Source organism: Xiphophorus maculatus, chromosome 9, assembly GCF_002775205.1.
Source record: "Xiphophorus maculatus strain JP 163 A chromosome 9, X_maculatus-5.0-male, whole genome shotgun sequence".
NCBI classification, from domain to species: domain Eukaryota; kingdom Metazoa; phylum Chordata; class Actinopteri; order Cyprinodontiformes; family Poeciliidae; genus Xiphophorus; species Xiphophorus maculatus.
In genome coordinates, this window is record NC_036451.1 from 27,297,490 (window position 1) to 27,321,549 (window position 24,060).

The 24,060-nt window shown below is 39.8% G+C and overlaps 2 protein-coding genes across 3 annotated transcripts; one reads left to right on the plus strand and one right to left on the minus strand.

The window, feature by feature from the left end:
- Nucleotides 1-172: 172 nt before the first annotated feature.
- LOC102220351 (60S ribosomal protein L5) lies at nt 173-7,820 on the plus strand. The gene is made up of 9 exons (XM_014471368.2): nt 173-178; nt 2,230-2,352; nt 2,821-2,890; nt 2,969-3,084; nt 3,166-3,300; nt 3,405-3,607; nt 6,360-6,537; nt 7,474-7,562; nt 7,662-7,820. Exons 1-9 carry the CDS (start codon nt 173-175, stop codon nt 7,759-7,761), a joined length of 1,020 nt encoding a protein of 339 aa, XP_014326854.2. The 3' UTR covers nt 7,762-7,820.
- A 1,732-nt stretch (nt 7,821-9,552) lies between these two features.
- Nucleotides 9,553-21,455, minus strand: LOC102219242 (protein FAM69A). Of its 2 annotated transcripts, none has more exons than XM_023340014.1 (5): nt 21,184-21,455; nt 12,245-12,379; nt 12,051-12,158; nt 11,785-11,967; nt 9,553-11,713 (listed from the first exon to the last, which is right to left on the minus strand). In XM_023340014.1, the coding sequence occupies exons 1-5, from the start codon at nt 21,205-21,207 to the stop codon at nt 10,901-10,903; spliced, it is 1,263 nt and encodes a 420-aa protein (XP_023195782.1). In that variant the 5' UTR covers nt 21,208-21,455; the 3' UTR covers nt 9,553-10,900. The 2 variants fall into 2 exon arrangements, with proteins under 2 accessions (XP_023195782.1, XP_005806007.1); XM_005805950.2 differs by having other exon boundaries at nt 21,174-21,455.
- Between the last annotated feature and the right edge of the window lie 2,605 nt (nt 21,456-24,060).

Genomic DNA, 24,060 nt, shown 5'->3' on the forward strand with positions numbered 1-24,060 from the left:
ACACATCAGGACCGAGCGCGGCCCCATCGATCTGATACGTCATTCTATCTGTCGCGTCTCATCACACTGATAACGTTACGTAACCACAAACATAAACACACAAGTGTTCGAGGTGAAGAAGGCTGAAGAAGTTCAGTCATGGAGAGAATAAACTAAAGCTGAGGGTAACAACATGAGCGTAGGCATGTTTAGCCTGATTTTTCATTACCTCCCTCTGTTGTCTTCTTACTAGATTCCTTTTTAATGGCAAAATACTTTCTTTGTTTTTTACAGTGCCTATAAAGTACTCACCACTTTAATTGCTTTTGCAAATCAATCATTTTCAAGAAAATTTGACTTTTTTGACCAAAAATATAAATATACAATTTAACCCTTCAATGTAGAAGTGAAAACTGATTTCTACTAATTAATGACAATTAAATAAATCATTTTATGTAAGATAAGTGATTGCATAAACATTCATCTGCTGATAGATAAAATAGCTTTTCTGACCAAAAAAATGTAACAAACAAACAAAAAAAAAACTGTTTTTGTTTTTGTTTGAATAAAAACAAAAATATTTATTTACATTTAATAAAAATAAATATTTTTATTTTCTGGTTTATACAGAAAATAAAAATAAAAATATTTCACTCAAAATAAGTGACATTCTTCCTGTTGAACTGTGCTGAGCTGTGAATAGACCAGGTCCCCTCACATATTCTCCATCGGATTAAGGTCTGGGTTTTGACTAGGCCCTTCCAAAACATCCAGCTTTTTGTCCTCAAACCATGTCTGTGTAGCTTTAACTGGATGCTTCGGCCCGTTGCCTTGCTGGAATAGAAATGTTCTCTGAAGCCGTAATTCTCTTGCAAGTGTCTGTCTGTCTTATTTTTTGTCAAAAAAAGTCACATTTTGTTGGTCCTGATTAATTTATAAAAGCAGTAAAAAGCGTAGAAGATCCAACAGGGTGAATACTTTATACAGTGCTGGTAACATTTCAGAGTTAACAATCAAAGATTAGTCCTTAGTAGGGATGTCAAGTCAAGAAGCTGGTTTAATTTGTAGTTCAGTACATTCTCTGTTGCCTCCACCAGAACAAAATGCTGATATAATGGAACAGCATTCTAAAACGTTGCTTAATCAGATCAGCTGAAACATTTCTATATCTTTGTTCCTGTAATCTATCAGATAGATAGATGTGTGGATTATTCACAATAAACAAAGTGCTATTGTACATTCTGGTCATCTGCTTCCACACACTAACCATGGCCACCAATGTTGCAGTTATTTTGTTTTTTTTAATTATTTATTTTTTAAAATTAATGATAGTGCAATGGTAAGACCTCAATAATGTGTTTTTTGTGGACATGTAATTCAGAATGTATTCTGGATTCTGTATCCTTTTTGGTAACAAGCTTCATTGTTCTGATGATATTTTCTATCGATTGAGCCACTTAGAGGCCAAGAAGCCAAAGTAAACACTATATCATCACTAAATATAGTGATGATATAGTATAGTAGCTATTAGTATTAATTTCATGCGTTATACATATAAAAAAACTTATTTTTAAAATTAATTTTTAAAATAATTTGTTATTTTGTAACTGTGCCATTTATTTATTTATTCATTTATGTATTTATTTCATTTTACTTTTTAAAATACGAAAACTTACACATAGCTTTCCAAATTTCTCTGTTGGATGACAGTTTCTAAATATTAATAATTAATATCAGATTTTCTGACTCAGTACTAAAACAGTCTTTTAGTGTCATTTCTTTGACGGTTGCTTTTTCCGTTTAATTGGGTAAAAATATGTTAAAGCAGTGCTAATCTTACTTGTTTACAATCTTCAGACACTCCAGCCACCCTTGCTCATTATGATGAGCTGTTGTGCTTGACCTTTAAATGCTTCTTCTTGTCGTCAAGGCCAAATAAATCATTTTTTTATTCTTGTCTAAGTACAAAAAATTTCCTCCAGAAGGCTTTTAGGTCATCCATAAGAGTATCTCCAAACTTTCTAAGTTTTTTGTTTTATTTCCTGGTTGTCACACAGTAATGACTGGATTCTCGGTGGACTTTTACACTTGTGTTTTTGCCACCTTTCATCCAGTCTTAACTAAACTTAAGTTATTAGAAAAATATATAGGCAAAGAAGATTGTACCCACTCAAATTATTGTGATGTATCGCCCCGGTTCGACAGGGGGCAGTAGTGTGAAAATATAGCCTGGCGTTTGGTTCTTTCTAGGCCAGTGACGCAGTATTTAGCAAGCATGCGCACGACGGTCTTTCTTTTCCCAGTGCAGCGGAGTCCCAGCCCCAGTCTTTGGCTCCGGGCTCCTTCATAAGGAGACTAAAAGACTCCAAAATGGTTTGTAGTTCGGCCTCATATGAGTTCACACGCATCCCCTAAACGTCCAGGCGTTGTGTTCTGTCGTCAGATGGTTCAAAACATGTTTGTTATGTTCAGATGATGATGGATTTATTCCGGCTAATGCCTGACCGGTGCTGCTCAAACGTGGCCTACCCGTTCTTCTCTTCAGTTTCTGCTTCCTGTTGTTTAGAAATGACCTTTCTGCTGGCACTTCTTTGGGCAACACTGCTTATTTCTCATAATTGTGTCCCCTTATTTTTGAGTGCTAATTCATTTAATTAGCGCTGCGTTAGCAGACGTGTTAACTTAGCTGTTCTGGCTGCAGGCTAGCTAATGTTAGCTTGGTGTAACACTGCTTTCTGACACTGACAGCCATGTTAATGTTCAAGCACCGTTCTACAGACATTATCACACTCTGTCACTGCTTTCCTTTGGCATGCTAACCATTTGCTTCTGTGTTTGCAGGGTTTTGTTAAAGTGGTGAAGAACAAGGCCTACTTCAAGAGATACCAGGTCAAATTCAGGAGGAGGAGAGGTAAAACCTCATAATATAAACAAAACCAACATGACCACAGCTGCCATTGTGCAACTAATCCACCTTTCTTCCGTCCAGAGGGAAAGACTGACTTTTTCGCTCGCAAGCGTCTCGTCGTCCAAGATAAGAACAAGTACAACACGCCGAAGTACCGCATGATCGTCCGCTTCACTAACAGGGACATCATCTGCCAGGTTAGCATCTGAAGTCCTGATGTCAATGTGAAAAAGAGGAACAAATAAGTGCTCATAATTTCTGTAAAAATGTTGTTGCAGATCGCCTATGCAAAGATCGAGGGGGACATGATCGTGTGCGCTGCCTACTCGCACGAACTGCCAAAGTACGGGGTCACCGTGGGCTTGACGAACTACGCAGCAGCCTACTGCACTGGCCTGCTGCTGGCCCGCAGAGTGAGTACTCGCTCTCATTTTGGGAAAAGTTTTGGGGAAAAACCCCAACACCTTTAAATGGCTCATAATGTTTCACAACATTAAAACTGCGCCTTACTTCCCAGCTTCTGAACAAGTTCGGCCTGGATAAGGTGTACGAGGGCATGGTGGAGGTGACCGGAGACGAGTTCAACGTGGAGAGCATCGACGGTCAGCCGGGAGCTTTCACCTGCTACCTGGACGCCGGGCTCGCCAGGACCACCACAGGCAACAAGGTGTTCGGCGCTCTGAAAGGGGCCGTGGACGGGGGCCTGTCCATCCCACACAGGTACGTCCTGGACGGCGTTCAGACCAGCTGCTGCCCAGCACTGTAACGCTGGGCGTTAGCATAGCTGCTCGAATACCTCCAACCAAACACTGAATGAAAACTTCACTCAAGTTTGAAGTAAAACGTGCAAAAAGAGACTCAATAGGTTAGGTGCACTTTAACAATATTTTAGCAAATTTAAGAATATATTTTTTTTTTGGGTTTCATAATTCAAAACCGTTTAGATCACATATAATAATGATGCCTCAGCATGGTGTAGTAACCAGCTCAGAATAATTTGGTGTAGTGCTTTGCGTTCTGCAGCCTCTGCAGATCAGCAAAATAAAAACCCTTTAGAGCCACTAGTGTTTCATGGTGCTTTGAAAAACGGTAACTATCATTTTTGATATCTGCTGTAGGAAACTTGTTGTTTTTAAACAAAGGAAAAAGAGGATGGAAGTCGTTTGTGGCACATGTTCCAAAACCAATAATCAATTAATCGCACGACAAGTTGAAACAAACTCAATAATTTCCATGTGCATGAAAATTATCGCTTTCCTCTTTTGTTTCTTTGTTTCAAAAGTCTCCAGTGTGGTGTTTTGGTCTCAGCCAGCCCGTTGCTTATTTTGAAGGACAATTTTGTTTAGCGATTTTGTAATTTTTTTTCGTTTTGTTTATTTATTTGGGATATTTATATTGTCGTCCAGTTCCAGTGTTAAATGATTATTAAACTTTGAGAATGTGTTCTTGCGTTATTATGCCATTGTACGACTTGAAAATGATCTCAAAACAATATTGTGGTTGAGCGCGATAACTGCTGGGACAATTTATCATCCAGTAATCATGGCAGGCCTAATAAAGCCTGATGACATAAAAACCAGATCTAAAATCTTATTGGTACTTTCAGTGTGATTCGATTGAACAAATTTAGCAGTTATTCCCTGAAAAATATCTATAACCAGCATTTGTTGCAGTATCCATGATTATGTTTTAGCCAGAGCTAAGAGACGTTGTGGGATGTCTGAAGAGCTCCCTGCTCCTGTTATCAGTAGTTTTCTATTGGATCCTCTCTCAGGTGGTTTTAGCTGCAACATCGTTTGTTTTTGATTTCACAAATAAAGATTTTACAGATTACATTCAAAATATGTGCTCGGGTTCTGGAAAGATGACAAATCTATGAAATTCCAGATGATTGGAATAAATGTTCAAATTGACAAAAAAAACCCAAACTTCCTTTCTGAACTTTAATTTTTGTTCCATGATCGGCAATTAAAAATGACTTTTTGAAAAATGTAAAAGTTGCATAAATGAGATGCTTTTCCACTGCAGGAAGTTTTTAAGGAATCTGGACGTTTTTCCTGGGTTGATGTTTTCTTCCCTGCAGAACCGGGATGTTTTGAGAGTTTTTAACTAAAAGTGAAGCTTTGTAGTGGAGGAACACTGATTCTAATTTCCAGCCGGATCCTTTTCTGACTCTTGAAATGCTGACACTGGGAGACCGTCTGTGGTTTGATTTTTACCACTCCAACACTGAAATATTGATTTCTATCTGATTTTCCAGATAGTCCAGGTTTTGACTGTCCTGCTCGGTCTGCTGTCACTGCCAAGGATTGTTTGGACGTGACATGTGATTAGAAACAAGATCAGAAATTCACACTGTTGGTGAATATTTATTGGCTGCTGTAAGCTGGTTTGGAGTGACCGATGAATCTACTCGTACAAAAAGGAACTATTTGAGTTTTTCTGCCTGCAGATTGTCTCGGATGAGGGGTTTTAACTGGACCTGTGTAAAAAAAATAGATTTGTTTATGTGTGGTAATATACTGTTGTTTACATTTCAGTTTGACCCATTTCTGCTTCTGTAGAGGGAGAACGAAGCTCTCAGTAGATTTGAGCTTATTTCTCTGCAGTTAAACTCCAGACCACTGTAAACTAAGAGCTTGTCTGTTTCTTCAGTAGAAAAGTGGCTCTTGTCAACATGTGTGTTTTTTTTATTGTGAGAACAGATCACTAAATAATTTTTCTCCATTGCTGTTTTATCCAGAACTTCATGGTTCGGTGGGATAGCTTGTTGATGTAGCTGCTGGGTCGGTCACTGGAGCAAGACGGTCAACCTGAACAATGAGTGGCAAATCTGTGAAGTTTATTGTTATTGTACAGTCAGTGTGAGCAAAATTAATATTGCACAGATTTGCTTAGATTGGGATGAATATAAAGTATTCATGTAGATGCCATGACAGTCAGGATTTGGGATGGAAATAAAACTAAAAGAGGCCGATATTTTATTCCAATCAACATTTAACCATTTTGTTGCACAATAAAAATGTTTACAAGGATTATTTTTCCTCAAACTCTTTCCAAAAATTTACATACAGAAGAAAAGAGTTAAGAAAAAAATTACAAGCAGTAAAATTACACACAAACATTTTTATTCTTGGATCATAATTTGACATCAAGTAAGGTTGAGGAAGAAGTAAAAAATACTGCCACCTGCTGGTGGGAGTTGGCATCCTGTAAACCCTTACGGAAAATTTGCAATAAACTCATAATAGTTGATTAGTGTGAAATGTGGAAGATCTGTTTTTGGTGTGAATTTGTGTCTCATCTGCACATTGTTGCCGTATCTGGAAAAACACAAATCCTTGTTTTTATTCCTGCCTTTCCATCATTAGGAGACTGGAGTTCTTTATTAGGAGTTATGCATAGCTAAGCTTAAAGTAAATTTTTTTTCTTTTTTAATTGCAGAAGTTTAAATGTTCCTTTCCTTCCCCAGTACCAAGCGTTTCCCTGGTTACGACGCAGAGAGCAAGGAGTTCAACGCTGAGGTTCACCGTAAGCACATCATGGGCCTGAACGTGTCTGAGTACATGAGCTACCTGATGGAGGAGGACGAGGATGCGTACAAGAGGCAGTTCTCCCGCTTCATCAAGAACGGAGTCGCCCCAGAATCGGCAAGTTGTCCCAGTCAACCATTGCTTTGCTTTGCTAATTTGCCTTGGGTGTGTTTTTTGTTTGTTTTTGTTTTTTTGTAATGTAAATCTGGGACATTTATGCAGAAAAGGAGTCGTATTAAAGACCAAGTATCTGTTAGAATTCAGTTTGAACTTTCTAAAATGTAGATCAGACTTAGACTTTGTCATTGCACAGACATGAGGATGAATTTGGCAACGAAATTCATCATTTGTTTTGGTAAACAGAAAAAATATTAATGTATATAATTTATATATACATCAGTACATGTGTAAAAGTGTTACTGGTGCAAATAATAAAAAAAATAAATTAAAAGAAATCAGGGGCTCCTAAGTCCCAAATTTGCAACAGTGATATTTGTTGCCAAGCAGAAATCAAATGGAAGAACTGAGGTGATGTGATCTTGTTCCCAGTCTGTCGATCGGGGGACAAAACGTCACCGATTGTAACACTCGCAAAACAAGCTTGTGTTTTTTTGTTTTTTCCTGACTTCCAGTTTTTCCATATCAACTAAAACTATGTAATTATGGTGTGAATGACGCATAAAAATGTAACGGTTAAATACCTTGAGGTTCACATTTACAGTTTTCACAAATGAACTACTGTGGATTCAACAGAACATTAGTTTTACTGTCTATCACTAGAGAATAGAACAGGTTTAACCGGTTCCATTAAACTACCTGACCCTGAAGTTTGCACTAAGCTTCGAGTTTTTTCATGTTTTGGGGAAGACTTTGTGTTCACCAGTGTTTGACCAGGAAGCTGCAGCAGCCAAGACACTACAGAAGCTATTTCATATCCTGCTTTGTTGGAGCTGGAAACGTCTAATACATTTTTACCTTAATGGACGTTTTAAGGATCTGTAGGAATTGCGAGGTTAAATGTTGAGTCTGACTTTGTGTTGATGCTTCTTTCAGATTGAGGAGATGTACAAAAAGGCTCATGCTGGTATTCGTGCAAACCCTGTTCATGAAAAGAAGCCTCCCAAGGAGGTCAAGAAGAAGAGGTGAGGAGTGATTTGTGTCAAAGCTGTTCAAAAAGCACCACCACCTAACTGAACGGAAACATTAAATTGTTAATCCTTTTTTTTTTCTTTGGGTCAAAGGTGGAACCGTGCCAAGCTTTCTCTGGCCCAGAGGAAGGACCGCGTCGCCCAGAAGAAGGCCAGCTTCCTCCGGGCTCAGGAACAGGAGGAGGCAGACTGAGGCGTCAGTCTGCTCCGTTCCAAGCGCAGAAATTTGTTCTAATAAATATGGAAAAGACATCAGTTTTCCAGTCTGCTTTGTTTTCTTCACTTCAGTTCATTCACAGCTCTGATGTAGAAGCATGAGTAGTATGGCAAAGTTTTTCTGGACTTGTGTGGTGAAGTTGTCAGTTCTGGTGTTGATGTTTAAAAGGACTGCAAATGAAGATGGAGGTTCTTTTCTCCAGTAAAAAAAACAACAAAAAAACCCTCAATTTTACCCAGAAGACATGGAATTCTTTTAGTAATTCCAATTGCCCAAAAATCTCAAACTATGAGTTAATTCATTTTATTCAAAGCTAAAAAGTAGCTATTACTGTTCCTGTTTCCAAAATGCATCAGAAAATGATGTCCAGTTTGACATGAAGGAATTAAATGGACAAAAATATAAATATTAGCATTATTAAAAGGGTGCTTTTGACCTTTTTCTTTTTTCTTTCAAATTCTTGACCCCATGGAGTATCACAAGTTGCCATTAGGTGGTGCTCTGGTAAAGTTTAATCAACTTTACCTTAAAGATGAGTCAGTTATAGCTTCAAAGCCATAACTATCAGAATTTCATGACTGCAGGGGGAAAATGATGAGAGGGGCTACCTACTTTGCTCTGTACAGATTAGAACAAATGAACATGTCCGTCTTAAAATAGTACAGCTGAAACTAAGAGGGTTTCAAACTAACTTTTTAAATACTATCTGCTATTACACAATTGAGGTGTTATTTCAGTAACTTGAATTAAAAGTGAAGCTTGTATAATAGTTATACACAGACATATCAAGTTTTTATGTTAAGTATTTCACAGCTAATCAAAACTCCAACTTCTCTATAGGTCTGATACAGAGTCAGAGGGAAGACTTGACATGAGAGCTGTGATGTGGACGGACAACTTGAATGGGACGGTTAAGCAGCACTGTCATTTCTGTACAGACTGATGTATCAAAGTATTTTCATAAAGTTGAGTGGATGGAAAAAGGTTCAAAAGCTACAGGTATAACTGCAGCTTTAAGCTTGTAAAGGAAAACCCGTTCAAAGATCAAGGACACACTTGCAAAGTATGAACTGCCAGCTAAGAAAGTCACCAAACATGGATCAGACCTGCGACAACTTGGGCTATGGAGAAAAATGAGTAATGGTCAAGTGGTCTAAAGTCCTCTTTTAAGATGAAAATCAAAGTAGTGTTTCTCTTGGGAGTGAAGGCACACAATCCAAACTATCAGACCAGTATAAAGTTTTCACAGTCACTGATGATTTCAGGTACTACGTCATAAACTAGTGTTGGTCCATTAGCTTTTAAGGTTAGTACAGAAAAATTTAGACCATTCATGCTTCCTGATGTTGACAAATGTAATGGAGATGCTGATTTTATTTTCCAGCTGGACTTGGCAGCTGCCCACACTGCTAAAGTACCTGCTTTAATGGCCATGTTATCATAGTACTGACAAACTGGCCTGACTCAACAGAAAATCGATGGAGTGCAAGGAAGATAAAAGGCCACATGGGCTAAAGACTAATAAAGCCAAAACACACCTTGGCAGAACAACAGGCTGATCATCTCCATCCCACGTTGTTGCAGTGATGCAGAAATTTATGCGAAACAGAGCCTGCCCAAAAACTAAGTGAATATTGTACATACTTTTCATCAGGTGCATATTACTATAATAAAGTTCTTTTTGTTTTTGGAATCTAACATTCTGAGAAACGACTTTTTGGATTTTAATTAGCTGTAACATAATCATGAAAATGAAAAAGTAAAAGCTTTAAGGATAATCATCGGCCTCTTTATTGAGTACACTGGCTGAATTGATTAACAGAATTGCTGAATCATCTAATCCAGGGCTTTCCAGCCCTACTCCTCAAGATCTGCAGTTGTACCAGTTTTAGATCCAACCTGTTCCAACTCACCTGAATCAAATGATTAGTTTGTTATCAGGCCTTTGCCAAACTTGATGGCACACTGAAGAGGTAATTCAATCATTTCATTCTGCTGTGTTGGAGCACAGATGCATCTAACGGCTGTAGAACTCAAGGAGTAGGGTTGGAAACCCCCAAACTAATCATATAGCAGAAACTCCAAACATTTAGGCATCAAGACGTGGTGAAGACGAGATGTTCCATCCGAGCTGCAGAAAAGGGTTAGTTTGATTGTGGCACAGACAGAGGCTGGTACCTGACAGGCTGGTTTGAGTATTTCAGAAATTGCCGATTAAGATGTTGGGGTTGGAATTTGTTGTAGACAACAATAAAACATGGATTGAAATATGCAACCGTCTCTCGAGTTTACAGAGAATGGTCCAAAAAAGATAACTTATACAGCTAATAGTGTATGGAAATACCTCATGAATGGATAGACTGGCTCAAGATGATCGACAGGCAACAGTAGCTCAAATAAGCACTTGTAACAAGCAAAGAATGTAGAATACTGTTTCTGATCATGGAACATACTAGACCCTGGAGCAGAATGGATGCAGCAGCAGAAGTACATATAAAAAAACCACATCTATCACAATCAGACAACTCCAGAGTGGAAAGACGTTGCCTGGTCTGACGAATCCTGATTCTTGCTTCATTGTTCATATGCTAGGGTCAGAATTTGGTGTAACAACATAAAGCATCAGTGGTTCAGGGTTGTGGTGGTATAATGGTTTGGCAACTACATCTTGGGATACTTTGTGCCTCTTGAGACCATATGGCCATTGTTTAAACACCTACCTGAGTATTGTTGCTAACTGTGTCTGTCCTTTCATGACCACAGCGGACCCATTTTTTATGTGAAAAAGTCCCAAACATCTCAAACTGGACTCCTTTTACCAGTCTGAGATGCTGCCACAGTGAACTATATAGAGTAAGTCAAACTATTTGAACTGAATTACTGAAACAGATCACCATTTCTAAGCTAGTCTATTGTAATGAGATATAACTTGATACCGGTAACCGTCCGATGTTTACTCTATAGAATACATAGTACATGAGGTGATATTGAAATGACTGAACAGACAGCTTTATAATTAAATTGTGTATATAGGTAATACTAAATATAAGTGGAATGCTTCCACTACGAAACTGATTGTCCGTTTTAAAGAAGCAAGAATGCCCAGGCGTCTTGATTAGGAGTCTTTTGTATGGGAGATCTTCTTCCACAGTAGAGTCTTAAGATTGTTCAGAATGAGGGAGTGCTCAATCTCCATCTGTTCTGCTGAACCTTTCAGTGCCATACAAGCATAGAGCTGTTTCTCAAGCTCATCGCTTAGGTCAGACGGTGCTCCTCTTACGATGTAATTCTTAAGGGTGTCACAGACTTTTGCTAAGTTTGGCCTGGTGACCTCAGGTGTGCAGCGATGCTTGGTGAGGTCGCAGCTAGTGAGGCAGTCGGTCCCATACAGACAGTCCTCGTCTACGTCGCAACGCTGCTGTCTGATTCTTTCCTGGAAGGTGGCTTCAGGGATGATGTATCGGGCGTCAACGACCTTAAAGTCATACCGCTCGTTGTAGCCAAAGGTGGTAGTCCTCACATCACACATGAGGAAGCTTCCGTAGGTGCCGTGGAAAATGTCCTCGACTAGTTCTAGCAGGCCAATGGAGATCTTGGCCTTGTGGGGCCACGAGGGGGTGAACCACTGCTCCATGCTGCGCCGCAGACCTGCAGGAATCCATAGCTCAACAATCCAAGGCAGGCTGATGCCGTACAGGGGAGAGTAGGGAACCTTCTCCATCATGTACAGATCTCCACAGAAGCCGAGCAGCTTGGGTGTGTGATCTCGTTCCTGCAGGACGAGCGCCAACAGGAACTCGTTGAGCTGCAGCAGGGCCCAGGTGGAGCGAGCCTCTGGCAGTGAGATATGGCCGTCTTTATTGGAATCTGTAAAGGACAATACCTGGGTTGCCAGGTCTGCGAGATTGGCTTGATCCCCGACTTTTGCCTGTGGAGAAATGAATAAGCTTTAGAACATACCCAGGCTTTGAATCTAGACTTGAACAAAGCCTTCCTGACCTTCAGATGGCTGATTATCATCTCTCTGAACTTTTCCACTGAGGTTCCCTTTGTGGGTTTGTTGAAAGCAACGGGAGCAGCCTCTTTTCTAGGCTCCATCTCGCCTCCAAGATCATAATGGGGTGCCTCCTCCATCTGGCACTTAATGACTCCTTGTAAATCTCCCCAGTTTCCTGAGTAAACCTGAAAAGAACAACATGGTGCTTATGGAGCAGTTGGTTATATAACAAGCAGACAGCAGAAAAAGGCATCGATTCCCCTCCAACCTGGTTGTTAGGTTTGGCAGTGAAGCACTTCTCCAGGTAAAGTGTTTCCTTCTCACACAGGCTGCTGCAGGCTGTGCCATCGATGACTCCTTTCCTGTATTTGTCACACTGATGAATACGAATAGAGCTACATCTTAATAGACACGTCAGTTTGATCGCTTGGATTGGTGCATGAAGGGAATGAAAGTACTCACGATGGAATTTTTGCAGTCGTGCCCTCGACAGAGCTCTGTATAGGACGAGTACCGCACGTACACGATCCAGCTTCCTACGAACACAGCCAGCCAGGAGAAGAACAGGTACTTCATGTGTAGGTAGGAGAATCTGGCCTGTTGGAGACAAGTTTCAAAGATTTAAACCGCTGTTACTTTGATTATTACCTTCAAAATCTATTCTAGTTAAATGGGTTAAATTTACATAATTACTACTGGTACTAGAGCACATTCATACAGCGATTGACAGGCAACCCAGAGGCACATCAGGATGAGGTAGGGAGGAAAACTGGAGCCTAATCACTAACTTTTGGATTGCAAGACAACTACTCTTCCCACTTAGCCTGGTCCTTGCCTTCCTAAACAATTCTGTTTGATTCTCATCAGATCTTTAAAATGAAGATAGGTTACATGTGTTATCAAGTGTTATTAACTCTTATTATTAACTGTAACTGAATATTACATGTGTTATCATGTGTTGTTAACTCCTCTACTGCAGTCGGTATTTTACCAGTTTGCGTTGGTGGAGCATACAGGGTGCGTGTTAACTCAATGTCAAACTAGGAGGATATCAACACAATCTGGAGATTGACATCTACTTACAGGGAAAGATTATTTACAAACGGGAACATATTTTGAACTATTACTGGTTTCCAAGGAGCAGAATGTCCCAGCAAATTAAAAAGATTAAAATGAAATAACTGAACATTTGCAGTCACTGAGCTAACCATGAACCAATGCATTGAAATGTGAGGCCATCTGTCAGACAGATAAAGCTGGCTGGCTGTAAGCTGGGTCATCAACAGGCCAGTCATCCCAAACACATCCGCAAATCTACAGCAGATGTCCCTAAACCTGCTGAATTTTTTCTTATCTTATTGGTAAGAAATCAGGTAACGTCGGCAATTTGACAAAGCCATCAGGAGGTCGGTTTCTAAGCTAGCTATTTCAGGCTTTCCTAAATACCGCCGTCTATGAGCCCCAACCCTGAATTAAGTTCACAGACAAATTAGCTTGACTCTAACAAGCAGAAGCTATGAATAAACTGGCGAAAACAATTTCCAGTCGCTCTGTTCAACACTACCGTCCCTCACTTCCGACGTCCGTCATGGCGCCTCGAATGACGAAGTGACGCACCGTAGATGCAAAAGGGTCGATTGCGTTTTTATATATATAACTGATATAATACACGTTGTTGTTCATCTGAAGTTTTTGTTACCTAATGTGGAAGCCGGAAATACCTTAAATATATATCGCCTGCTGAAGCAAAAAATGATCATGGAGGTGTTAGTCTTCCTGACCGCTTAATAAGTAAAGCAAAGAAAAACGTAGCAGCTGAACAGAAACTAAAGAGGATCGATCAGAAAAACAGAAAAATAACTGAGACTGCTAATGTTCAAAACAAAATATCTCACAGTTCCATTTCCTGTTTCATTGTTAGTTCAAAGAGTGCATTATGGATTTCAATAAATTATAATTAGCTTGCTTAATTGATTTCCCTAAGTCAGTGTTGTAATCATGAACTACTTATTCATTTGTTTCCTCTGAAGCCTGTTACTGGTTTTAAATCTAAACATTTTACAATAGGGTCAGTGGTATTCATGCTATTGGCCAAAGAAGCAATGACCTTTGACATTAGCTTGAAGATTATAAGATGTGCACAACTCACAACCAGGACACAGAATTCTGTATCTGCAGCAGTTTTCAAATAAGCGGCACAATCTCAATGTTAACGTAAAGATTTCAGTTTCTTTTGTCTTGGAGTTTATTGTCACTTTACCTAACAAACAGGAGCACACAGTTCAGAATTTATATTTATTAAATTGATAAAAAATATTCTCTGCTTCTCCATCATAATGTTGACTTCTAAGAACCTCTAAGTAAAATGGCGGTAACATATAGTCTTTTTTTTTCTCAGCCACTTGATGGCAGTAGAAAATTTCTGAACCAACATCTCCTTACACTCTGTGTACAATAATATAATGCATGTATTTATCATTGATACAGATTTCAATAATTTTGGGGTTGAAATGTTTAACTTTTTTTTCCCCCTACAATGGATTGATTATAGAACATAGAGATTCAGTCATAAATCATCTTTGTTTGCCACATTTTTGCACACAAACAAGAAATTTGACTTCAGTTCCACTTTGTTTAATTACGTGACTTTCTTTTTTTATTCCTTTGGAACATGTCTGAATATTTGGAGTTGCTGCTTCCTTTCGGATTCCTGTCAATGTTGTTAGTTCTTCTGTAAATAGAGTCATAAAGTCAAACAGAACAAATGTGTGAGTAAATCAGAACTGGGATTTTAAGGCATGTCATGGTTCTCCAAAGGAAGTGATTCATTTCACAATACAGAAACAATCAAATAGTAGATGAAAACGATCTGCAGAGTTTTGTATCCAAACAGATTAATATTAATAGAAACACTCACCGAGCTGCACTGAGACACAGTTCATTAACATTTATGCCAAAGTCGATAACAGGTGACAAAACGTGGACAAGTTCAGGGAATATGAATGTTTTTTCAAGAGACTGCTTGTACAAGAGGTACAAGTTGATAAAAGTGTGTGAGGACATGATTGGGTGAAGGCTGGAAGAGCTGAATCGGAGTGTATTCATCCCAGTGGATGTTTAATAATTCACTGAAAGTTGTGTTTACATGTGGGACACTCCAGAGTCATTATCTTGTCTTTTGGTTCTCTTTCTGACTCCAGTCTGGCCGGGTCCACAGCGGCATTCCTCCAAATGGAGAACATTAGAGGAAATCAACGCTGCCTCTCCATCTGTTGACAAGTCCTGCAGTCACTGCATGACAGTGATGGATCTCCCCCCCATCTACAGTCCACAGATTTCACTTCCACTTCATATCTGACACGTCATCCGTCTCTTCATTCTGCTCTCCTTTCTCTAATATGCAGTTTTTGTCTTTTAAGCCAAGTTCCATTTTCCTATTTGTCCTTTCAAAGATTTTAGACAGTTTAGTAGAAGAAAGAGCAAAAAAAACAAAAACAAAGTGATCATTTTCAACACTAGAACAACAGATTAAATTATTCTGTTATATGAGTCTCTTTCCAAATGGAACCTGCATCCATTTTCTGCTGTTAACACTACAGATAATGAAGAAATCTGCTTTCAAGCAGTCTCTGTAAGTCACTTGCTAATCCAATTTCCCTCTGTGAAGTGGCATCTAATCACTCTACTCTTCTGTGATCATCCAGTTTTAAGGAAAAGATTTGGTACAGTCATGGCACTGAAACCCATAGCAGCGTATTCAGCTGGATTTACCATTGGTCTGGACTTTGACAGGACCATTCTGGCATGAATTACTTTGATCTAAACCATTTTCTTGTGACTTTGGCTATTGGGTCATTATCCGGCTAATAACAGAACCTCCTCCAGAATCTCAAGTCTTTTGTACCTTCAACCAAGACTTTTCCACTCAGGTATTGTGGTTCTGGTGATGCAGAGCAGAACCAGAACCAGAATCAAACACAGAAAAGCAGCATTCAGTTTTTATGCTCCACTAATCTGGAACAAACTTCCAAAAAACGGCAAAACTGCCGAAACACTGAGTTCCTTTAAATCAAGGTTAGAAAACAACCTGTTTGAGTTGCTTTTCATTAGTAGTAAGTGGAATATTGATCAACACATTTGATGTATATTTGCTTGATGATTTTGATGATGGCATTTGATCTAGTCTAAAAATCGAATGTTTATTGCTTGTTTGATAATTGGTGATTTTATGATGTTACAAGGCTTTCTACAGAAATCTGTTGTTTACATATTAGTTAAAACTGTCACCGTGACGGTAAAGTACGAGACAGATAATCTGTGAAAGATGACTGTCGTCTGAAGAAATGCGCCGTTCCTGGTCAAAAGCAACCAATCATTGCCAGGAGGAGGGCCTTAGTGCTGTCAATCATGCTTGTATAGGTGCTGCTAAAACGCTAATAGTGGCGAAACAATGTAATGTACTAGGAAAACCGTTGCCATTAGTCACTATGCTAACTGGCATGAGCATTCATGACAGGCTCTGTTGCAGTGTAGCGTGTCTCAGCTCTGATTGGTTGTTTCTGACCAGGAGCGGTGCTCTTCTTCAGATGGAAGAGCTTGCCTTTTTTTCACAGATTATTTGTCTCATAACATGCATAACACTTTGCACTCTGATGCATAGTGATAGTTTTAACAAATATGTAAAAAAAAAAGCAAAAAAACAACAAAATATTGTATAATCAGTTGAATAACAACTTTATTCATTATTCTCCATTTCCATTTGGTTATCAGAAGTAATTTTCTTTATATTCTTCAGTGACTCTCATCTCCGATTCGTGGGTGATTACACTTCAACTGATAATAAACTAAATTATTTTTTTTAAATACGTTGTTTAAGCGGTTCCTGGGATTGCAACAACTTTCATGTAATATTGATACACATTCATTTTCCACACGTTCTACCCAATTAAACAGTAAATTCCATCATTTATTGCAGCTGGTGTAAAAACAAGCCTCTTTAACTTATGGTGTGATCTAGATGAAGGTAAGAATCCGGTGTTATCGCTTTGTTTTTGAAGCTTCTCCATCAGACTCCCCCTGCTTTTTTATTTATTTATTTTTGTATCGATTGGCTTACTTACTAATCTGACCGTGACCACCAGCTGGATATTTAACTGCCCTGGCCACATGAGTGGGCGCTGCCCGAACCCCGCGTCAGTTTTTCTGTAGGTGGGAAACCATCGGCAGCAAAAAGCCTGACGGAAATATCCCTCAGTGGGGGAAACAAACACACAGCTCTTCTTCCTCTAATTGATACTTTGCGGCTTTCATTTCAGCTCTCTCTGATGCATTTCCATCCGTGGGATTCTGTATTGACCCTTTGCGAGAGAAGAGACTTACACAAACATGGCTAATGAGGTAATATTGATTGTGGCCTCTGTGACAGCTATTAATTAGTGACTGACTGTGACCATATGCTGAGATGGGTGAAGGGAGAGAAAAAGAAAAGCTGCTTGTCTTTATCTGGATGATCTCCCTCCTCCACACCAACGCACAGCACCTTGTCGGAGAGCTTCTTTTTATTATTATTATTATTTTTTTTACTAGCCCTGAAGCTTCAGATAAACTGCATGCAAAAAATGGAGGACATGCTGTACCTGATGCTGAACTACTGAGCCAGAGAGGAGATTAAAGCTGATCACGAGCCACATATTACTGTCCTAACGCTTGTTTTTTTTTTATTTTTGCAGCTTGCCCACCATTCATCCATTATGTATGATTATAAAGCTTCCCCTCAGAGGTTGCTGTTTAATGGGCAGCTGTGCAGATGAGAGGAGGCTTGGAAACAAAAGACGGAGAGGCTTCGAGGAGACATTTTGTCAAATATTACCGACAGATTAGACAACCGTCGTAAATTATGCAACAAGAAGCGTGAGCCAGGTGAAACGTCTGGGAAAGGACCGCCTTCCTCTGCTCCTCTCTCACACTCTGATGGGGAAACTGTTCTTTATAACACAAACCCTGCTGACTGGACACTTCCTCAGCTCTGACCACAAAGATCCAGGCTTGATGGGTAACTTTAAATGTATATATTTTCAGTTATGTGTGGCCTCAAAGCTCACAGGAGATTCACTGCAAAGAATTTTTGTGTAGAACAAACATCTTACCACACTCAAAAAAAGACAAAACTAACATATAAGTAACTTTTCAATAAGATACAGGAGCTTCTGTAAGTCACTAATTTCTTAATATTGATTTTTTTTAAAGCACTAGTTCTACAGGAAGACTTTCTTCACTTATAACAAGACACTTTTCCCATAAGTGAAAAATCAACCAGTGGAACTGGTCATTTTTTCAACAATCCTAAAGAATTATTGGCTTAAAACAAACTCCTATATCATGCCGAATAGTATGATATAAAACAAAACTTACTTGTCAGTTAGTTTTGTTTTTATTTTCAATTATTGAAATAATCCCCAGCTATTTTAGTAATACCTTCACCTGTTTCAAATTCAGCAAACAAAATCTCTAAAAGCTTCGTGATGACGTGTGTTCACTCATATTCTGACGCTAAAACAAACCAGAATCTGTTTTCGGTTTTTCTTTTTGACACCGCCACTTTCCCAGAAGCTGTGTTTGAAGCATCTCCTTACTGCGAGGAAAAGGTTAAATTACACGATCTAAATCACAGTATGATTTAAATCAGAGTGTTTCATCTAAAGACGGAACAGGAGCAACGTCGCAGTCAGTTTGTTTGTATTTTTGGTGGAAATCGTTTCCCTTCAGAGGGTCCCTGGACGACACCTCCTGAGCTGCCACTGGAAGGCTGCGGTGGCCTAGAAAACGGAGCGGCGCTCGGAGCGGTCCCTGCAGAGCGCCTCTCTCTTCCTTCTTTTAACTGGTCCTGACACTTTTTTGTCTCTAACATTCGTGTGTGTGTGGGCGTGCGCGTGTGTGTGTGTGTGAGTGCGCGCAGACTGTGTGAGTGCGTGCAGACAAGAGGTGAGATGAATCTGCCTAAATTAGGGAAAAAACAAGTGGCTTCAGCTGAACGTATTTAACCAGGAAAAAAAAAGAAGAAAATAAGCAAACCAGTTACAGTAGGCTGAATCTGAATATCGGTATCCTTCTCTGAGCTTTTACTTTGGATTGAAATGCTGTATTTGAGTGGCTAACTCCTCTGAATGTCCTCAAGATGCTTCACTCTGGCTTTGGGTGGATCTGAATGAAAATGTTCAGCATGGTTTCAGTTCATAGATTACTGGAATCCCAGGAAAAGATGTCTGAAAATGGATGGATGGATGGATGGAAGAAATGCACCACGCCAGGTCAAAAACAACCAATCAGAGCCAGGAGGAGGGGCTTAGCGCTGTCACTCAACTTTGTTCACTCGCTGCCAAACACACTAATGGTGGAGAAACAACTTACTGTTACAGGAAAAACCGTTTATCCGCCGTCATCAGTGACCATGCTAACTACCCTTAGCTGTCATTACAGGCTCTGCTAGCTGCAGCTTGCTCTCTGTATGATTGACAGCACTAAGACCCGCCTCCAGGCTCTGATTGGTTGCTTCTAGATAGCCCTGGGAGACTGCAGAGGAGATCAGTTGTTTTTTATAGATTGTCTGTCTCATGCCAAACTGTCACAATATAGTGACAGTTTAAACAAATATGTATAAAAAAATAATCTTTATAAAAGTCGCACAGTGCAGCTTTATGAGGTAATATTTTTAAACAAAATCCCTGATGGACCAGTTTTTAGTTCTCCAAAATAAATTCAAACAAATTAAAATTCAAAAATGCCTTTTTTATGCCATAGGGCATTTAAATATTGCTGTAACTTGTATCATCCAAGTGCCTTCAAAAAGTTATCATGGCAATGCTGTGAGCAGAAAGTATCTCCAGTTAGTCTTGTCTCTACTAACCTACCCTTTGATCCCAGACATGTCAGGAGCAACAAATGAGTCCTTTAAGCACATGCTATGTATTTTACTGACTGGGCTGCATCGGCACATGGTTCTTACAGTATGTTGGGTCATTTTATTGTATGGATGAAGATGTTCCTAAAAGTGAAAACGATGACCTTTCGACTCTTTTGAATGGACAAAGGCAGAGATTTCAAAAGAAAAACAAAATATGGACGAAGCTTAAAAACCTGCAACTCTATCTACCTAACTTCCCTTAAAAAAAAAAATAAAAATTGTCTCACTTTTAGAAAACCTGCACAGACCGCAGAGAAAGCAGGAGAGTACCAAAATTATACTCTAGTAATAGTAGGAAATCTAGTTCAAAGATAATGAAAAACTGATCAGAACATCTTATTTCATATTTAAAAATGACAAAAATGCAAGCGTATGTCCTGATATTTTAAAATGCAAATAAACAACACGAATACAAAATATCTTCCAAATTATAAAAAGGTTTTGTTTTTCTAATAAAATCTTACTTCAACTGAAACTGTAAGTGTGTCTGTATCTCGTGCATCTTTTATGTTTTCTTCTTTCAATGAAGTTACTCACAGCGGGTAGAATATTGAGAATTTTCACTCCAGTAAGAGCAGCGGGATACATCGCGATATATCGCGATATATTGCGCATTTCCATACGGGCGTGTGTGAGTGCGCGCAGATAAGAGGTGAGATGAATCTGCCTAAATTAGGGGAAAAAACAAGTGGCTTCAGCTGAACGTATTTAACCAGGAAAAAAAAAAAAAGAAAATAAGCAAACCAGTTACAGTAGGCTGAATCTGAATATTGGTATCCTTCTCTGAGCTTTTACTTTGGATTGAAATGCTGTATTTGAGTGGCTAACTCCTCTGAATGTCCTCAAGATGCTTTCCAAGCAGTTTAACACTCATGTTGGACGCCTCTGTTTGGCGTCCAAAAAATGAAATAAAATAAAATAAATCAGAGTGCGATTATGCTGCCGCCATAAATCATGTAATTTCTTGGACGATACTGTACTCATCTCTCGGCCAGGTTTGGCAACAGATGCGTGTAAAGAGCTTGACCTGTATTGTGATTTTAAAACTTTTGCTGCCTTCAGAGCCGCCCGGTTTGAACGTGTGATGTACCAGCTGCACCATGGAAGTGGTTGCTACGGCAACCGCGGGCTCAGGAAGACTGCTGATCCCTGCCGAGCATCAAGTGAGTCATTCGGAGAAAACCTTCAGATGATTCTGCAGATTCGCAACGATTCAGAATCAAAATGTGACGGGCGAACACGCCACGCGTGAACCTGCGATCAGCTGCATCCTCATGTCTTTTCTCTACACGTAACAGCCCGGCTGAGCGCGCGCACTGCTGTTCATGCAGTGAGCGGAATCAGAACAGAGAGAGAGGTGTGTGTGTGTGTGTGTGTGTGTGTGGTAAGGGGATAGAGGGCGGGGGGGGGGGGGGGGGGGCGAGATCTTACCTGGACGTACAGAGGTTTTCTGAGGACCCCCCATGGAAACGGACCTTTGGCCATGGCGAAGGCAAGAGCATCTCACATCTGCTGCGGTCTGAATCAGTTTGCCACACACTCATGCATCCGCGTCAGGCGGCATCGTGGGGACCGGCCGTGGAAAACATCCCGAGATAAAGCATGATCGATCCTGGCGGCAGCGCCGGGGATGCGAGCCGGGACGCGGCGAGGAGGAGGCACTCTGAGCCGCGCCGCCGACTGCAGCCCAGGCTCCCTCATGTGGGGCCATGATCTCTGCTGGGGGTAGAGGAAGGGGGGCTGTAGGGGGGCGTTTTAGACCAATTACAGAGCGAGGACAGCTACCTGTTAGAAAGCTGCTGGTTTGCTGCTGTTTGGTTTTTATCTCTGTCAGATTTATATGATTGTTTTCAAGACACTTAGATGAAATGGAGAAGTACAATTTTTAGTGAGACACTTTTTGCCAAATATCAGAAGGTATCAGACCTTTCTGGTCTGGTCATTAGTGTTTGGCAGTGGCGGTCCTTGCATGAATGGTGCCCAGGGCGAGCCTCTTTTTTTGGCCACCATCAAAACACAGGGCCACACCGTCAAAAAAAATCAGCAATGTGAACACTTTACGGTTACATTCATCTAGCAGATAAATGCAGCCCACATCCGACTTTTTAATAGAAACCTAAGTGGCCAAATTCAAATCTTTTAAAACTCTTTCCATCCCCCCAAAAATCGACTTGTGTCACTTCCATATATGATGCTAAATCTGATACGCATCCTGTTGTTTTTAAGTTTTCAAAGCGTCTGCGGTCACAACAGTCTCGTCGCACTTTATCTGACTTTTATGTCATCGATGCGAGACATTTGTTCTAATTCTGCACCAGAAGAAGTCAGACACATGAAATCCAGACGTAAACTTTGACTGAAGAAAGTTGTGCTGAAACACTTTCATTTAATTGGTAGAATGAACCAAACACAAAAAAAATCGGATTTCAGCAAAAAGAAAAATTGGAATTGAGCATCAAAACCTAGCAGTTTTAACTAGAGATCCTCCAACGGATATAAGATTCTTTAAAAAGTGAACTACCTCCTTAAATTTGTGCTGAATCATGAACTGTAGGTAACTTACGCATCAACATCCACCTGTGTTATGAATGTTTTCCTACACTGCCTATAATGCTCTGATGTGCACCACACAGTGGGACCCACACCACATGAATGGACATGCAAACAAAACAAAGCAAGAAACGGTTCTCCTGGTGTCCTCCAGACCAGATGTCCTGGTCACTAACCCATACTCTTACACACAGAGACATGGCAGAGACATCTATGTATTTTCCACAGGTGGTAGGACTAGGACTTGTTCTGGACGTTCAAAGTGAAAAAGAACGGTGAAAGAACAGTTCCCTGTGGTTCTCCTGTGCTGCCTGGTTAGACAGAACCATTTGATCTCAGATGACACTTAATCCAGGCGATTGTCGAGGCCTCCAGTTGAGTCTTTTTGGAGTTTAGGACAAAGCAAATCAGGCCGAATTGTACTAAATGTTCTGGAGAAATCAAAGAACATGGATCCTCACTGTGCTGCCTGCTTTATATGATGAGGTCTTCAACTGCAGCTCCATGACAGCCAAGCTGCAGTAGGTGCTGACAGGTCAGGTGGGCCAGGAGGCCGATAGTTTTCCAGTCAGGCTAAGGCAGAAGAGGTGCTTCAGAACCCCCAGGAGTGGGTCTGTAACAGTTCTTCAGGACCCTGAAACTGACACCATCTGGACCCGCAGCCCGGTTCTGGTTCAGTCACACCAGACGCTTCTTCATCTGACCGCAGAGGTAAAGAATGAGCGAGGCAGAGTGCTAAAAAAAAAAAATCAGCTGATCAATTGATGACAGAAGAAAATCTGTAGCGTCAACTTTTTAGTTTAACAGAACTTTGATTATTTTTTTGAATGAAATAGTATGAAACCGATCAGTCATTTCCCTATTTTGTTAAGGTACAATCACAAATTTAAATGTATTTTATTGGAATTATTTTTCTGATGGACCGACACAAAGTAGTCCATATGTGTAAAGAAACCAACACACCATCTTTAAAAAATCTTTTATTTTGACATTTTTCCATAAAAATCAGTCGTTGAACGGAATCATTTATTTGGTATCTTATAAATCAACATTTATATGTACAGTAAGACTCCATCTGAAGCCACTGGACCTGGAAATGTGTTATACAATCCTTTATCTGATCGGCACTGTTCTTATTCATCACAACAGAGCAATTTGTTTTCACTAATTGGAGACGGCGGTTAATTGCACAAAGAAAAAGAATTTACGCAGAATAACAGAGCTGGAGGATTCCTTACAGTGACAGCAGAAAAAAGGATTTAAACAAATCTGGTGTCATTGTCAAGAAAAACGGATTTAATAAGAGAGCCATTTACAGGATGCTGTAGCGCTGAGTACCCTGAAGCTGTGAGTGGGTAGATGAAAAATGTTTCATAAGAGAACTAGCAACCAGCAAAGGTTCAGTGCAGAGGAAACACTGAGAATGACAGGCTGTATTGTTCGATTTGATGTCAGCTGTGATTAAATCATTTAATCAAATCTAATACAATATAACAAAGATTTCCAACTCTTGCGGTACAATTCTCTGTCTGGAAAACATCAACAGCTTCTTCTCCTAAATTTGATTGATTAGGTAAGAGTATTTCTGTTTCACAGCATCAGTATCTGTAATAAAACACATATTTTGACATGTATTTTGAGCTGTAAAAGCACTTTATTATTTTTATTATTACTGAAATATATGTATTTTCCAGGAATGTAGTCTCATTTCACAACATAGTCAAGTATCTGTGTATCCTTCAATTGCTATAAAAACGATATATACTGC

Coding starts and splice junctions, on each gene's coding strand:
- LOC102220351 (XM_014471368.2), top strand. Junction 3,085..3,165: donor ACAGGGACATCATCTGCCAG/GTTAGCATCTGA, acceptor ATGTTGTTGCAG/ATCGCCTATGCAAAGATCGA. Junction 3,301..3,404: donor GCCTGCTGCTGGCCCGCAGA/GTGAGTACTCGC, acceptor CTTACTTCCCAG/CTTCTGAACAAGTTCGGCCT.
- LOC102219242 (XM_005805950.2), bottom strand. CDS start 21,227: ATGGCCAAAGGTCCGTTTCCATGGGGGGTCCTCAGAAAACCTCTGTAC. Junction 12,159..12,244: donor ACGACTGCAAAAATTCCATC/GTGAGTACTTTC, acceptor CGTATTCATCAG/TGTGACAAATACAGGAAAGG. Junction 11,714..11,784: donor TGATAATCAGCCATCTGAAG/GTCAGGAAGGCT, acceptor ATTTCTCCACAG/GCAAAAGTCGGGGATCAAGC.